General features: G+C 34.8%; 2 protein-coding genes across 2 annotated transcripts in view; both read right to left on the bottom strand.

The window, feature by feature from the left end:
• The window catches only part of LOC140142453 (coronin-2B-like), a 116,381-nt gene extending 105,695 nt beyond the window's left edge, over window positions 1-10,686 (bottom strand). Inside the window, exon 1 of the mRNA XM_072164436.1 lies at window positions 10,530-10,686. The gene's annotated coding sequence lies outside the window, so the exon portion shown is untranslated. The remainder of the gene's footprint in view (window positions 1-10,529) is intronic.
• Window positions 10,687-13,097: 2,411 nt separating this feature from the next.
• LOC140142452 (guanosine-3',5'-bis(diphosphate) 3'-pyrophosphohydrolase MESH1-like) lies at window positions 13,098-17,053 on the bottom strand. The gene is made up of 3 exons (XM_072164432.1): window positions 16,828-17,053; window positions 15,411-15,466; window positions 13,098-14,476 (listed from the first exon to the last, which is right to left on the bottom strand). Exons 1-3 carry the CDS (start codon window positions 16,940-16,942, stop codon window positions 14,093-14,095), a joined length of 555 nt encoding a protein of 184 aa, XP_072020533.1. The 5' UTR covers window positions 16,943-17,053; the 3' UTR covers window positions 13,098-14,092.
• Between the last annotated feature and the right edge of the window lie 503 nt (window positions 17,054-17,556).

Genomic DNA, 17,556 nt, shown 5'->3' with positions numbered 1-17,556 from the left:
TTCATCAAATGAAAAGCTTAGTTTCAAAACCCCTTACATCCACTTGAGCAATTTTGAGAAAACATCAAAAAATCACTGACATTTGAGGGTTTGCAACAAAAGCAGTTTTTGGCGGGATGCTCATCCTACCCAGGCATCCCGCTAAAAACTGCTTTTGTTGCAGACCCCCTTATCAATGATTTTTTTGATGATTTATTAATGTTTTCTCAAAATTTCTGAAGTGGATGTAAGGGGTTTTGAAACTGAGCTCTTCAAATGCTGATAAATAATAATCATAATAAAACAAGAAACAATTTTGAGGCAACTTTAGGACCCTAAATCAATAGCGACACAGCCGATACAAGACTAATTTCCCCTTGATTGCTAAACAACTCGTGGTTGGTTTGATGAAAGGTGAAGGAACTACAGTACTTAAACTTTGCTGAACTTTTGTGGACAAAAAAAAGGCAAATTTATTAAGTGAACCTTCCTACATGTATGACAACAAATTTAAAGTGCAGGAGCTATAGGCCTATATTGTTCCCACAAGACAACCAAATTACTGCCAGTGCAAAATATCTAATTTTCATTTTGAACACACCTACCAATTTAATGAACCTGCGACCTTAGATGACATTTGGTGGTTTGCCAAAATATATATTAATTAATTTTACAATTGAATACCTGAGTGGAAGAAGGGCCCAACTCCATCAAAACTGTTTTTGAGATATTAAGAAAAAACTTAATATTTGGAAAAGTTTTATAGACAGAATGTTTTCATCTTCAGAGGACCTTTAATACATGAACATACAATACTACATACATTCGAAATTAAATATGATGTTTCCATGGCAACGGTACAGGTCTTAATACTGAGCTGGAGTTGGGCCCTTCTTCCACTAATATACTGTAAGTGCCAGTTCCGTGAGCAGATATGGTATAAATAGCCACAGAAATTTGATAATTATCCATTAATTGCACAAGTAGAAGCATGTAATATGTTAGCAAGAAAGTTTATTGTAGTGAAAAGCAGATTTCATGGGTGAACAAAATTTCTCTTATATTCCAATATTTGTGGAAGAAGGGCCCAACTCCATGGAGTTGGGCCTTTCTTCCATAAAACCATGATTAAGTGTACATGGAAGACTATTTGGAGAGTGGATTTTGACTCATCTTTCACACACAAGGAAGAACAGTCTGTTGGCAATAGAATGTTGGGTCAAACTCATTTTTGTAAAAAATTGGAGTTGGGCCCTTCTTCCACTCAGGTATTCAATTGAGCGCATGCATTCAAACCAATACAATGGTAAGCTTTTAGTAGGTAAGCTTATTATTTACAGGCATCAGACCTCTTATTATATCACCTAGACTGTTGGATCATAATAATTTCAGCCTGATCTCTATGTACTTTTTGATATTGACCCTGCATATGAAGCTGTTGAAAGCACTATTATGTACACTTCTATTAGGCATAATTGCTTTTAATCTTTGACCTACATTTTAATACTAGTGATAACACTGATGAGGAAGATAAATGTGATAGACAAATACATTAAATTGAAATCCTTACTTTAATTTTTATTAGCTTTTACAACATGCCAGACCTGCAAAGCCTTTAAAAAGGTTACTTGATCTGGTCTTCCAAAATCAACATTTTTTCCAGAATTTCCAATTTTATTTTGCATTAAATGGACTAAGTCAGGGATTTACGGGCGGGCTTGCGGGTTCCCCAGTGGCGGATTTAGAGGGGGGCGCACCCGGCGCGCGCCCCCTCTATTTTTTGCAGATCGGCGCCTGACTCTGTGTATTTTTGCAGAGCGGCGCCTGACTTTGTGTGGGCGCCGAGCCGCAGCAGCGGCGGTGGTGGCTCGGCGCCCCCTCTATTGAAAATTCCTGGATCCGCCCCTGTTCCCACCCGAGATTACATTACCCGGGCAGGAAATTCCCTGCCCAGGTTACCCGAGAAAATACAAAATATTGTTTTTTAAGGTTAGGTTATTTATTTTGGGGGGTTTGGATTGTCCCTGGACCTAAAGCTAAATGCTTGGATCATTCATGGTTGACCTACAAAAAAAAAATTGTTTGTGTTTTTATAGGCAAAGCGAATTTGTGTTCATGCCATACCGGGTACTCTATTTGTACGATTTCAAAATGCATTGAATTTGTATAATGAGCTGCAGGTCATAATGTTAATGTTATTAAGGGAACTGGAATGAGTGTTTATGGCGTTTCGACAGTATTTTTTATGGGACATGAGAGCACCTCAGACGTATCAAATGGCATTCTGAATACTGAAGCATGTCTTTCTGATATCAAATAATTTTCATTTTTGAAAATCACGATATAATACAAATTTTATGACAAATTATAAAATTTGATATTTTTCAAATTTTGATATAAGGTCGCATGTCATAAGTTGGGTATGCAAAAAGGGTGGAGGGATTACACTTTTCTGAAAATTGTGATACAAATTTGATTGGCTTTCCGTAACCCCATATCCTGCAGCAGTGGTTCATACCTCATTTTAAGCCTAATTTTATACTCTTTCAATCTACTGAAGCATATAATTATACATTATTCAGTAAAAAAATCACATCAGTTGAAATGAAAAATGCCAGGGGTGGAGGAGCAGGCGGATGTGGAGCAGGCGGATGCGGGAGTGTGCAATAGGGCCTATGTGAAAATTCACATGTCAGCAAGTCAAAACTTTTGGTTACTTTATCAAATCTAGCGAGGGTATGATGTTTTGACAGCTTTGAATGTTGAATTTGTACAACTAAAACAATTACTGACTACTTAAGGTGGTACTACACCCCCTGATAAATTTTGTAACTAATTTTGCATTTTTCTCAAAAAGTAACTACATTTTGTGTACACACTGGTAAGAAAAGTTATATATTATTTAATATAGGGGCAAGGAATTCACCGAAATTTCAGTGATTCAAGACAAGTGGTTCATTATATATGTTAAGAAATGAGATACATTCTAGCGGTACCTCTTTTCTTATCATAAATAAAGTACCGCTTGTCTTGAGTCACTGAAATTCGAGTGTAGTAACTGGATTCCTTGTCCCTATAATATACATAACTTTTGTTACCAATGTGTTATTATTTTTTGAGAAAAATGCAAAAATAGTCATAAATTTATCAAGGGGTGTAGTACCACCTTAAAGGGTTATATGTTCCATTTTTTTTCATTTTTAATGAAATCCTAGTTGAATTTCAGTATTTTTAGCAACATGCTAATGTACATTTCTCTTCTTGATATTCATTTCCTCAATAATAGAATAACCGTCTCGCTAATTACTCGTAAAAAGGTCATTGACCTTCACAATGTAATTAACATACGTACAATTATTTGAAATAGCTCATTTGAAGCATTAATGTATTGAGAACATATCCTCCAAATCTGATGACATTCTTGCATAAAATAAAAAAAATTACAGTCATTTTTGTAATTGAGGTCCGATTTGAGAAAAATGCATTTGAAAATTGAGATTTACATAGACGCCTGTGTATTAATTACTTAGTAATTAAGCAATATCTCAAAAATGAAGCATGTGATAAGGTTAAAAATGGTGTTAATTATTAGAGGTTGTCAATATTTACAACATATCAAAAAATATATTTTTTGTCATTTTTGACCATGTAATGGAAATTGTACCCAACTTATGACATATGACCATAACAGTCCTCGAAATAAATTTTATAAATCTAATAATATATTCTTAAAGTGTACCCGGTATGTAGCTGGGAGGAAAAGCCGACGATCAATTGAAAATTTTGACCTTTCATATTCAAGATATGGATTTTTCCCCAAAAGACCTAATTTTTTGTGTGTTTTGGGGAAAAAATCCATATCTTCAATAATGAAAGGTCAAAATTTTCAATTGATCGTCGGGTTTTCAATCCCACCTACATACACTTTAAGTATAAATCATCAGATTTATAAAGTTTACTTAGAGTACTGTAAAAAATCAAAAATATCAATTTTTAATGATTTGTCATAAAATGTGTACATTACATTGCGAATTTCAAAAAATCAAAATTATTTGATATCAGATCAGAAGGACATTCTTCGTATTCAGAATGCAATTCGATATGTCTGATGTGCTCTAATGTCCCACAATAAATACTGTCCAAACATTCATACCCCAGCCCTTAAGTGACTCTGTGGTTAATTTAACCACAAGTCACATCCTGCAAGCATGCATGGTGCAACCCCTTTTCACGTCCCGTTTCTAATTTCATCCAACTATATGAATTCATCAACAGTTTTCGATCAATAAAGCCTGATGTGCTATGTACAGAACTGTCGGGTGCACAATTTTTATCTTCAAAAAATAGCCCAATTTTCCCTCACTGTAGCCAACATTTTAAAAATTTCCCCAAAATTTGGAGGAAAATTTGTACAATTTTTGTTAAATTTGGCCGAAAAATTTTGAATTTTAGTATATATATCGATGGGTCCAAATTTCTTGAAAAATACTTAAGGTGGTACTACACCCCCTGATAAATTTTGTAACTAATTTTGCATTTTTCTCAAAAAGTAACTACATTTTGTGTACACACTGGTAAGAAAAGTTATATATTATTTAATATAGGGGCAAGGAATTCACCGAAATTTCAGTGATTCAAGACAAGTGGTTCATTATATATGTTAAGAAATGAGATACATTCTAGCGGTACCTCTTTTCTTATCATAAATAAAGTACCGCTTGTCTTGACACTGAAATTCCAGTGTAGTAATTGGATTCCTTGTCCCTATAATATACATAACTTTTGTTACCAATGTGTTATTATTTTTTGAGAAAAATGCAAAAATAGTCATAAATTTATCAAGGGTGTAGTACCACCTAAAGGGTTATATGTTCCATTTTTTTCATTTTTAATGAAATCCTAGTTGAATTATAGTATTTTTAGCAACATGCTAATGTACATTTCTCTTCTTGATATTCATTTCCTCAATAATAGAATAACCGTCTAAGCTAATTACTCGTAAAAGGTCATTGACCTTCACAATGTAATTAACATACGTTACAATTATTTGAAATAGCTCATTTGAAGCATTAATGTATTGAGAACATATCCTCCAAATCTGATGACATTCTTGCGTAAAATAAAAAAATTACAGTCATTTTTGTAATTGAGGTCCGATTTGAGAAAAATGCATTTGAAAATTGAGATTTACATAGACGCCTGTGTATTAATTACTTAGTAATTAAGCAATATCTCAAAAATGAAGCATGTGATAAGGTTAAAAATGGTGTTAATTATTAGAGGTTGTCAATATTTACAACATATCAAAAATATATTTTTGTCATTTTTGACCATGTAATGGAAATTGTACCCAACTTATGACATGCGACCATAACAGTCCTCGAAATAAATTTTATAAATCTAATAATATATTCTTAAAGTGTACCCGGTATGTAGCTGGGAGGAAAAGCCGACGATCAATTGAAAATTTTGACCTTTCATATTCAAGATATGGATTTTTTCCCCCAAAAGACCTAATTTTTTTGTGTGTTTTGGGGAAAAAAATCCATATCTTCAATACGAAAGGTCAAAATTTTCAATTGATCGTCGGCTTTTCAATCCCACCTACATACACTTTAAGTATAAATCATCAGATTTATAAAGTTTACTTCAGTACTGTTAAATATCAAAAATATCAATTTTAATGATTTGTCATAAAATGTGTATTACATTGCAATTTCAAAAATCAAAATTATTTGATATCAGATCAGAAGGACATTCTTCAGTATTCAGAATGCAATTCGATATGTCTGATGTGCTCTAATGTCCCACAATAAATACTGTCCAAACATTCATACCCCAGCCCTTAAGTGACTCTGTGGTTAATTTAACCACAAGTCACATCCTACAAGCATGCATGGTGCAACCCCTTTTCACGTCCCGTTTCTAATTTCATCCAACTATATGAATTCATCAACAGTTTTCGATCAATAAAGCCTGATGTGCTATGTACAGAACTGTCGGGTGCACAATTTTTATCTTCAAAAATAGCCCAATTTTCCCTCACTGTAGCCAACATTTTAAAAATTTCCCCAAAATTTGGAGGAAAATTTGTACAATTTTTGTTAAATTTGGCCGAAAAATTTTGAATTTTAGTATATATATCGATGGGTCCAAATTTCTTGAAAAATACTTAAGGTGGTACTACACCCCCTGATAAATTTTGTAACTAATTTTGCATTTTTCTCAAAAAGTAACTACATTTTGTGTACACACTGGTAAGAAAAGTTATATATTATTTAATATAGGGGCAAGGAATTCACGAAATTTCAGTGATTCAAGACAAGTGGTTCATTATATATGTTAAGAAATGAGATACATTCTAGCGGTACCTCTTTTCTTATCATAAATAAAGTACCGCTTGTCTTGAGTCACTGAAATTCGAGTGTAATAACTGGATTCCTTGTCCCTATAATATACATAACTTTTGTTACCAATGTGTTATTATTTTTTGAGAAAAATGCAAAAATAGTCATAAATTTATCAAGGGGTGTAGTACCACCTTAAAGGGTTATATGTTCCATTTTTTTCATTTTTAATGAAATCCTAGTTGAATTTCAGTATTTTTAGCAACATGCTAATGTACATTTCTCTTCTTGATATTCATTTCCTCAATAATAGAATAACCGTCTAAGCTAATTACTCGTAAAAGGTCATTGACCTTCACAATGTAATTAACATACGTACAATTATTTGAAATAGCTCATTTGAAGCATTAATGTATTGAGAACATATCCTCCAAATCTGATGACATTCTTGCGTAAAATAAAAAAATTACAGTCATTTTTGTAATTGAGGTCCGATTTGAGAAAAATGCATTTGAAAATTGAGATTTACATACACGCCTGTGTATTAATTACTTAGTAATTAAGCAATATCTCAAAAATGAAGCATGTGATAAGGTTAAAAATGGTGTTAATTATTAGAGGTTGTCAATATTTACAACATATCAAAAAATATATTTTTTGTCATTTTTGACCATGTAATGGAAATTGTACCCAACTTATGACATGCGACCATAACAGTCCTCGAAATAAATTTTATAAATCTAATAATATATTCTTAAAGTGTACCCGGTATGTAGCTGGGAGGAAAAGCCGACGATCAATTGAAAATTTTGACCTTTCATATTCAAGATATGGATTTTTTTCCCAAAAAGACCTAATTTTTTGTGTGTTTTGGGGAAAAAATCCATATCTTCAATACTGAAAGGTCAAAATTTTCAATTGATCGTCGCTTTTCAATCCCACCTACATACACTTTAAGTATAAATCATCAGATTTATAAAGTTTACTTCAGTACTGTTAAATATCAAAAATATCAATTTTAATGATTTGTCATAAAATGTGTATTACATTGCAATTTCAAAAATCAAAATTATTTGATATCAGATCAGAAGGACATTCTTCAGTATTCAGAATGCAATTCGATATGTCTGATGTGCTCTAATGTCCCACAATAAATACTGTCCAAACATTCATACCCCAGCCCTTAAGTGACTCTGTGGTTAATTTAACCACAAGTCACATCCCTGCAAGCATGCATGGTGCAACCCCCTTTTCACGTCCCGTTTCTAATTTCATCCAACTATATGAATTCATCAACAGTTTTCGATCAATAAAGCCTGATGTGCTATGTACAGAACTGTCGGGTGCACAATTTTTATCTTCAAAAAATAGCCCAATTTTCCCTCACTGTAGCCAACATTTTAAAAATTTCCCCAAAATTTGGAGGAAAATTTGTCACAATTTTTATTAAATTTGGCCGAAAAATTTTGAATTTTAGTATATATATCGATGGGTCCAAATTTCTTGAAAAATACTTAAGGTGGTACTACACCCCCTGATAAATTTTGTAACTAATTTTGCATTTTTCTCAAAAAGTAACTACATTTTGTGTACACACTGGTAAGAAAAGTTATATATTATTTAATATAGGGGCAAGGAATTCACCGAAATTTCAGTGATTCAAGACAAGTGGTTCATTATATATGTTAAGAAATGAGATACATTCTAGCGGTACCTCTTTTCTTATCATAAATAAAGTACCGCTTGTCTTGAATCACTGAAATTTCAGTGAAGTAATTGGATTCCTTGTCCCTATAATATACATAACTTTTGTTACCAATGTGTTATTATTTTTTGAGAAAAATGCAAAAATAGTCATAAATTTATCAAGGGGTGTAGTACCACCTTAAAGGGTTATATGTTCCATTTTTTTTTCATTTTTAATGAAATCCTAGTTGAATTTCAGTATTTTTAGCAACATGCTAATGTACATTTCTCTTCTTGATATTCATTTCCTCAATAATAGAATAACCGTCTCGCTAATTACTCGTAAAAAGGTCATTGACCTTCACAATGTAATTAACATACGTACAATTATTTGAAATAGCTCATTTGAAGCATTAATGTATTGAGAACATATCCTCCAAATCTGATGACATTCTTATGTAAAATAAAAAAATTACAGTCATTTTTGTAATTGAGGTCCGATTTGAGAAAAATGCATTTGAAAATTGAGATTTACATAGACGCCTGTGTATTAATTACTTAGTAATTAAGCAATATCTCAAAAATGAAGCATGTGATAAGGTTAAAAATGGTGTTAATTATTAGAGGTTGTCAATATTTACAACATATCAAAAAATATATTTTTTGTCATTTTTGACCATGTAATGGAAATTGTACCCAACTTATGACATGCGACCATAACAGTCCTCGAAATAAATTTTATAAATCTAATAATATATTCTTAAAGTGTACCCGGTATGTAGCTGGGAGGAAAAGCCGACGATCAATTGAAAATTTTGACCTTTCATATTCAAGATATGGATTTTTTTCCCAAAAGACCTAATTTTTTTTGTGTGTTTTGGGAAAAAATCCATATCTTCAATAATGAAGGTCAAAATTTTCAATTGATCGTCGGCTTTTCAATCCCACCTACATACACTTTAAGTATAAATCATCAGATTTATAAAGTTTACTTCGAGTACTGTTAAATATCAAAAATATCAATTTTAATGATTTGTCATAAAATGTGTATTACATTGCGAATTTCAAAAAATCAAAATTATTTGATATCAGATCAGAAGGACATTCTTCGTATTCAGAATGCAATTCGATATGTCTGATGTGCTCTAATGTCCCACAATAAATACTGTCCAAACATTCATACCCCAGCCCTTAAGTGACTCTGTGGTTAATTTAACCACAAGTCACATCCTGCAAGCATGCATGGTGCAACCCCCTTTTCACGTCCCGTTTCTAATTTCATCCAACTATATGAATTCATCAACAGTTTTCGATCAATAAAGCCTGATGTGCTATGTACAGAACTGTCGGGGTGCACAATTTTTTATCTTCAAAAAATAGCCCAATTTTCCCTCACTGTAGCCAACATTTTAAAAATTTCCCCAAAATTTGGAGGAAAATTTGTACAATTTTTGTTAAATTTGGCCGAAAAATTTTGAATTTTAGTATATATATCGATGGGTCCAAATTTCTTGAAAAATTGGTATATTCATGTATTGATGCAAAGATCCTAAAAATCAGGTGGTGGATGACATCGAGCCAGCAACTTGTGAAACCGCCCGGCCGTATGGCATTTTCAATATAGGCCTACTTGGTTAGTTTTGTGGGGTTCATTATCGAACCCCAACGGTTTTAGCTTGTATTTATATTACTTATTAACATAGGCCCATTTGTTTGTGATATTTCAAGCTTTAGTTTTGTATCATCGCGGTGCTGTTGTGGCCCATGAGCTCATCCCGTCTAATCGGGGGTTTTGAAGTTGTGTCACTGAAGTCATGAATAGATTACAAAAACCCAGGTTTTCTACCTCTAGAAGAAATATACAGCAAAATAATGTGAAATGTAAACCTGTATTTTAGCTAGGGTATCTTGAGCTACTGTGCAATATACATACATGTGTGGCCTGTGAGTGGCTGTGCCTATCAGACTCGAATTCTTGTGTCTGCCTTTCAACAATTGACTTTTTGTATATTGGCGCTTTATATAAATTTTTGTTGTTGTTGTTGTTGGTAATGCAGGCCTACCAATAAGACTGTTTTAATGATTATATACATTGAACATTGTGGAAAACAACAGGTTATTAATAATTAATACAGCAATGCCGGAACAACAAGAACAAGAATATAAAAACATTGCATAAAACTGAGCAATATATCATGCCATGATTGATATGCCAGGGATATGCCAAGGCCAGGGCAAGGGAAATGTTCGTATAATTTATGCATTTTAGAAAATGTAGGTTTATAGATGAACATTTTGCTTTATTTTTTGAATCATCATCATCATCATCATCAGCTGAATGCTGCAGAGCTGTTGCAGTAGTCATGGTACTTGGTAATGAGTATGCAGAGTCCATGGTCATGATCATTCAATATAATGCATGTAATGGAAATGCTCATCATGATCATCATGATGAATGATTATTCCACTGTCAATGCATTTTCACAGAAGCTTAAAAATTAAAAATCAAATACTCACGATTTAATCCCTTTTGCAGATGCTCCTCAGTTCCAAAATGCAAAGGCTACAAGGCACACACCCACTGTAAACAGCTGCTAATGTAAACCAATGGAGCCGTGCATCAGTTACCATACAAACACACGTAAAACACGGATGGTTCAAATACACGATGAATCCAAAAACCACCTGCTTGTTTATTGAACAAAATTCTAGAAACACTTAATTGATTGATTTCTCAAATCATCTTAAAATATCAAATATTTCAAATATAATCAGAGAAAACCCTTGCAAAATGCTTGTATTTTATACGGATTGTTGCATATGGCCTGATTATTTAAAGATTTTGATTTTCATAAGATGAATTAGAAATTAAATTTAGGAATTTTAGGAGTTGTACTTTTTACCTAAATCGCTCTTTGGCAGATTATGAACTACTATCAAGAGGGCGCAATGACATTCTGAATAGACCAGAGAATAGACCTGGATAAGACCTGAACAGATCAAGCCCTGAATAGATCCAGGAATAAAGCAGGATTCAGGCCCTGGAATAGTTGGAATCGAGTCCAGATACCTCAAGGGATCAAACTTCATACAACAGGGTTCAAATTTTAAAATTACTCATATTTATAATTTGGTCAAAAATCATGCCATTAAAGTATTCCTCTGGTCATGATTCAGAAAAAGTATAGTTTGTTTGAACTGCAACAAACCAACATACCTTTCTTGAGCTGGTTGTACTGTGAGCAAAAAATCCAAATTGGGGTGGTCAGTTGTTTTTATTTTGGCCACACCAGGGTCAAAAACAAGTGCACCGATTTCAATGAAAATGGTCCCATGGTCTTCATGTAAAATTGTAAATTGAAGTCAAAGTCTTAAGTGGGAGGAGAGGGATGGGGGGTAAATATCAGGGGAGCAGTGGTGGGACCTAAAAAAATTACATTAACATTTCTATAAAAAAGTATATTAGTATTTGTTATCTTGGTTTGCCAAATGAAGCATAGCTAAATCCTAATCCTTTATAGTTATTAGTTTCAACTGGCAATAAAAGTCAAATTTTAATATTTGGCTAATTTTTGGAAATAAGGGCCAAAAACAAGAGTTTTTACAGTGCTTTTCGTATGCTGTGACAATTAAGCCCAAAGACTAGTTGTACTAGACTAAGACTAATTTCAGGTTATGCATTATATTTTCTAGAAAGCACATTTTCTAATTATCTTGTAACCAATTACTAATTATCAAAATCAACATAAAAAGAAGTAAATAATAAATAACTCATAGCTTATACTCCAAATTTTGAAATGCTTCAACTTTGTGCCAAGTCTTTGAAATTTGAAACTAAAGGATTAAGATTTAGCTCTTCATTTGGCAAAACAAGAATTTTTTTTGATCAAATCAAAAAAAAAAAAAAGACGGAATAGAGAGTAGTCATCAATGTGTGCATCAATGGACCTGATTGGCTGATCACAAGGCCTAAGGTCTATATTACGGTTATTTTTGATCAAAATACATTACAATCATGTAAAAATTGTTTTAAGTTTTGATATGGGGACATACAAAAATAACATGGTACAAAATGTAATTTTTATAGCAAGCATTTTATTATACAAAACAAACTTAAACAAAATGACTAACATTCTTAATCTTGAATTCTACTCATGGTTTAGCATGTTTAGATTCCCTTGCAATAAATTAATCCTGAGTAGAGTTATGGTAATGAAATAACTACCCATGAGCCACATTTAATACAGGCCTATATAATGAGCTATTCCAGCTGAAATCCATACACCCCCTATGGAAAAAATAGCCTTATTCTTCCACACAGGGACTCCATATTAAGGTCATTTCTTCTATGTGGTGTATGGATTTCAGCTGTAATAGTGCAAGGGCCCAGGGAGGGGATACTCAAAAGTACTCAAAATGACCGAATTTTGCCTCAATCTACCCAAAATTTTTGAAATTTTGCCAAAATTTGGTGGGGGGAAATTTGTAAAAACTAAGACAATTTGGGTTAAATTTGGCCGATAAATTTTGACTTTTGGTATACCGATGGGTCAAAATTTCTTGTAAAATTGGTACATTGATGGGTCCACTTTCAAATTATCAGCAGAGCTCAGCAGTACACCCCTACCAAAACCAAACTTGAGTACCCTGCCCCCTGGGAATGGCCCCACCTGACAAAACTCCTGAAAGGATGTGTATCACTTTTATATTTCAAGTGACACCCCCACCCCCAGTTTAAAGTAGAACAAGAACTTAATTAGACATTATGACACCCTCGTAACGTAACATTCTTTTTCATCATCCATTGCAAGTACATATTATGTGATCTAACAAAATAAACCACTAAATTCGGTTAGTATTATGAAAGACTTGACAGTGAAAACAAAACAAGTAAGTGCATTAGTATTAGTAGCACACATTTAATTCATCTGCACATCAGGTGCCACAATAGCAAAAAGAGATCGCTGTTGGGCAATAAATTTCAGATAATTATGCTCATCAGTTTCTTTTAGAATGATTAATTCAACACACTAATGTTCAATTAGACAAATGCCATGGAAAAATAAGTGTTTGGTTTGAGTTCTCTCAACAGTATGGTAAAAATTGTTTATTAATTTTCTTATATTAAACCATCAACTAATGAATTTGCCTTACTTAAAGTTACTTCTGGAGAAAATGGTCAATTTTGCTGCAAAATCTCACATTCACACTCCAACAAATCACCTCTATTTAGTATGTTACTATGTGCCAGGATGTCATTTAAGTGGTATCAAGGGGTTTGACGAGACATGTGTCCTGCTTAGCATTTGAATCTAAGCTGTATTCACTTAAAAATTTATTTGTTCCATTGTTTTCATACCAAGAAACCCCCTCTGTCCAGTAAAACATCAGAGGTACAACTGGCTGATACCTAGTTCATTTTGTGCTTTGGTTTTATTTACTACTTCACAAACAGCTGCAACATATACCAAGATGTATACCAAGCTAATATAATAAATATATGAAAAGTTATGTCATGATTAATATGTCGAAAGTTGACTTTTAGCAACTGTTCAATAATTAATTATGTATTTTTTGCATTACTCAATTTGCTGCAAAATGGTTTAACAGAAATTCTGTTGTTAATTACATTGTAGTCTTACAAAAAGTGGAGGTTTTGTAATTTTGAGAGATAACTACTCCCCATTACGATTTGGTTAAGTTGGACATCCACATAGCCCTATATGTATCGTTATGAGTTTCGCAGACTGCTGAATATTGATTTGTCTTTTTGTTAAATCTCTTGAATTAGCAAACATGGGATTGGTGCATTAGACTGTGGCAATGCAAGTTAACTAACCATGTATGCCACCACAGACAGACACAATGATGCCACCCTCTTTTGTTCAGTTATCACCCTGAATCAACATTAAATAATTAATCTGCTGCCCTCTGGCTCTGATCCCCCTGTTTGTTTATTCAAGAGAATAGAGAATTCATGTGTAACATGAATTTTCAAAGAGGTAAATTGATATTTGGCAGTCTGCCATATTCATAACAATACATTAGGGTATGTGAGGACACCTGTTGTGCAACACTCTCTATGATACCGTCTCTGTCACCACACCATGTTTTTGAAACAAAACATCCAGTTCATCCTCGAGCGCCTTACATGATCCCCGTAAACCCTGCACGACTTGTGACGACCACTGGAAGTACTCTTGACCCCTCTCTTTGGTCCAACCTTCTGGGATTACACGATCAAGATCGCGCAGATTGTACAACTTATCGGCTAGCTTGACAAGTTTGGCTTTGGGACAGATGTGTGGGGAATGTTCTATCTGCAGACGTTTTCTTTCCATCTTGGGAAGTGACTTGTCATCGGTGACATCTGCAACAATATCACGCACCTCTTTGCCAAATTGTTTCTCAATTTCTTCAAATGTTGTTTCCGTGTCCTCTACAGTATCATGCAGAACAGCAGCCTGGGTCAAACATACAAATGTAAATAGGTAAACAAAAATTATGTTTGATTTTAATAAAAATAGCTGCATTTCATTCAAACTATTTTTTTTTCACACCTAAAAGGGCTAGATACCCTTTTCATTTTTTGACCGTCAGGGAGGGTAGAATTGGGATTGGATAGTGGAACAATCAACAAAACACATCCACTTTGCATGAATTTGCAGGAAGGGGAATATCGACAAACTTTGTGGAAAATTGCTCATTGCTGCAAAAAGTGGATTTTTTTTGTTATTTTGGGTTTTTACTGGGAGGTATGGGGATGGCAAGAGTTCTGACTGAGTGCCATTGCCCCCCCCCCCCCCCTGTATAACTGTTAACAATATTAACAATTAAATTATATCTCCAGAAAAAAGGGACATTCATCCTTGGAACACTGAGTGCATGTACATGCTATTATAAGTGTTGGCAATAATCAGGAAGGGTAATATAAAGGGGAAATTTGGAAAAACAAAAGGGGTCCCTAGCAATTCTTGGCAGCTCAATTATTTACACCAGTGGCCGAACTAGGGGGCAACATGCCCCGGGCGCTACCACTAGGGGGCGCCAAATTGGCCTCGCTTTTAATATCATAATGACGATGCCATTCCCACACCCTGTACCTAAGATATTCTCGGGTGGGGGAAGGGGCGCCAATTTTGTTTCTTGCCCCGGGCGCTACCAACCCTAGTTACGCCACTGATTCACACACATTTATGGGGTACCTTTTCAATAAAATAACATGCTCTGAAAACAGCACAGAACCATTCAAATGCATGTAAAAGTTACTGGGTGGATATGGAGGAAATTTTAGGTGATTGTGGCAGAATTTTAGGAGATATTTTGAATGTTGACAGATTGGGGCCACACCCCTCCCCTTGTTACGGTTCTGGTAGGGCCAATTATTTGAATGCTTACCTGAAGTGTTGCTAAATCCTTGACTCCAGCTTCCTTTGCTAAGATTCTTGCAACACCTGAGAAAATGAATGGTAAAACATTTCATTTTTGTATAATTTACAAAATGTTAACACCCTGGGGTGCTTATTCCTATCACATCTTTTGTTAGATTGATCTTTAATTGATACATTAAAAATGGACACTAGTCACTGTCATAAAGCAGGGTAAAAATGGTAGAAGTTAGAAAGTAAACTAGACTTGAATGGGACAATCTACAAGTTCAACTATGCAGGAAAGCATCCAGGCTGACCTTGCATGATGCAAGATTGTGAACGATTGAGTGGCCATACTGGCGAGTCAGCGACGTCAAAGTCAGGGCTGTCAACTTTTTGTAATTGCTTGGCGTTAGACAGAGGCGTACCAGGATTTGCCGACTCCAGTGTTCATTTTGTACCATGATTATTTGAGCCACGGCGCTCGAGAATGTGAAAAGCGGAGGGGGGGGAGGAGCAATAAATTATTCATGACGATGCGTAAGATTTTACTCATTTTCCAGCTTTTTGCGTGAGATTTACTACCTAGGCGTGAGATTATACTACCTTGGCGTGAGACCGTGAGAAAGTGACCCAATGCATGAGACTCACGGACAATGCATGAGAGTTGACAGCCCTGGTCAAAGTTCTTGCAGCCAATCTCACACCCTACCCGTCTCCAACACACACAAAAAAGCCTTTTTAAGACCATATGCCAAGAAAGACTGTTTCAACAAATCATTCTTCCCACGAACCATGGCCGAATCGGGGGCTGAATGGAATTACATCCCCAATCATTGCCGATCATAATTGGACATGACCTATATCATCTACGACATCTAGTCTACATAGTACATAACCAGCACTGACAGCTTCATAAGTTCAAGTAACAAGTAGCAACACACCTAAAAGAAACACCACCAAAAGACTACTACTAGAAAACTGTGTGCCATGCCCTCACTACCCTCTGGGGGTGAGTGACCTCATTGGAGGATTTACAGAGTGTAAGTCAAAGCCAGTTCCAATAATTGAAACTCCCCGCTCCGACGGGGAGTTCCAACAGGTGCTGTGTATGTGTTTGTATGTGTTTAATGTGCATTCACATACACACTTAGCCGTCGGTACGAAGAAATCGTTGCTCCAAAAATGATTGCAAATTACACATTTGTAATCATTTTTAACCACAAAATATGATATGAAAACACAGGTGAGCTCAGCAATGTATGAATATATGGAGAGGTGAAACAGGTTGTTAATTATTGTCAATATTAATATTTTGCGACATTTATAATGAAAATAATTAACACTGAAGACACCCTATGGCACCTTCTACAACTTGAGAACAAGTCCTCAAACGTTCGAAATAGTTACTACAACTGAGTCAAAGCAGATATTTTTAAGCTTACCAACTGGATGATTTATGTAAGGCGTCTTGCTCGGGTCCTTTCGCCGTTGATCTTTGTGTTTGATTGCAGCAAAATTGACACAATCAATTAGATCGATTAATTCACTATCTGACATCTTGAACTACCAACTTGTTGCGATTTGTGGCAAAATCTAAGTTTCCAGTACGTTCCAGTTTCTTTCACGATCGGAAGCAGTCGACACATAATTCCACTTCCGGGTTCAGTGTTTCTATTTTGACAGCGCTGGCGCCGGACGATGGTGCATATGGTGCCCACGAGTTGCGATTTTGGGTGTGTTGGGTTGCACGCACTGGATTGCTTGAATTTGTTGAGGTTCCGGTCCGGGGGCTCCGTGCTTTACAGGCCGAAGTCCAATTTAAATATAAAAAGGGCCAATTGTGAAAAGTATTACTTATTAGTAAAGTAATTTTTTTGTTTGGGGAGAGGGGGCACACCGACATCGCCTGGCTAATAATTATTTGGAGCAGCAGAGACATTAAAATGAATACACGGGATCCATACACGTGAATTGCTATGCACGATTTTGATATCAGACGAAAATCTTCGGATACTGGGTTACAAAATGATGAATATCTCCCGTAAATGAATGTTTCTCAAGAAACCAGATGTGGTCTCATACACTTGAAAATACGTGTTGAACAGATATTATAGTCGTTAGCGTGCGCTTTGAAAATTGGCCGTGCGCTTTGAAGTCAAAATTTGACCAAA

The sequence above is a fragment of the Amphiura filiformis genome, chromosome 20 (assembly GCF_039555335.1).
Source record: "Amphiura filiformis chromosome 20, Afil_fr2py, whole genome shotgun sequence".
Lineage (NCBI taxonomy): Eukaryota > Metazoa > Echinodermata > Ophiuroidea > Amphilepidida > Amphiuridae > Amphiura > Amphiura filiformis.
This window is presented reverse-complemented; position numbering and strand designations above follow the sequence as displayed.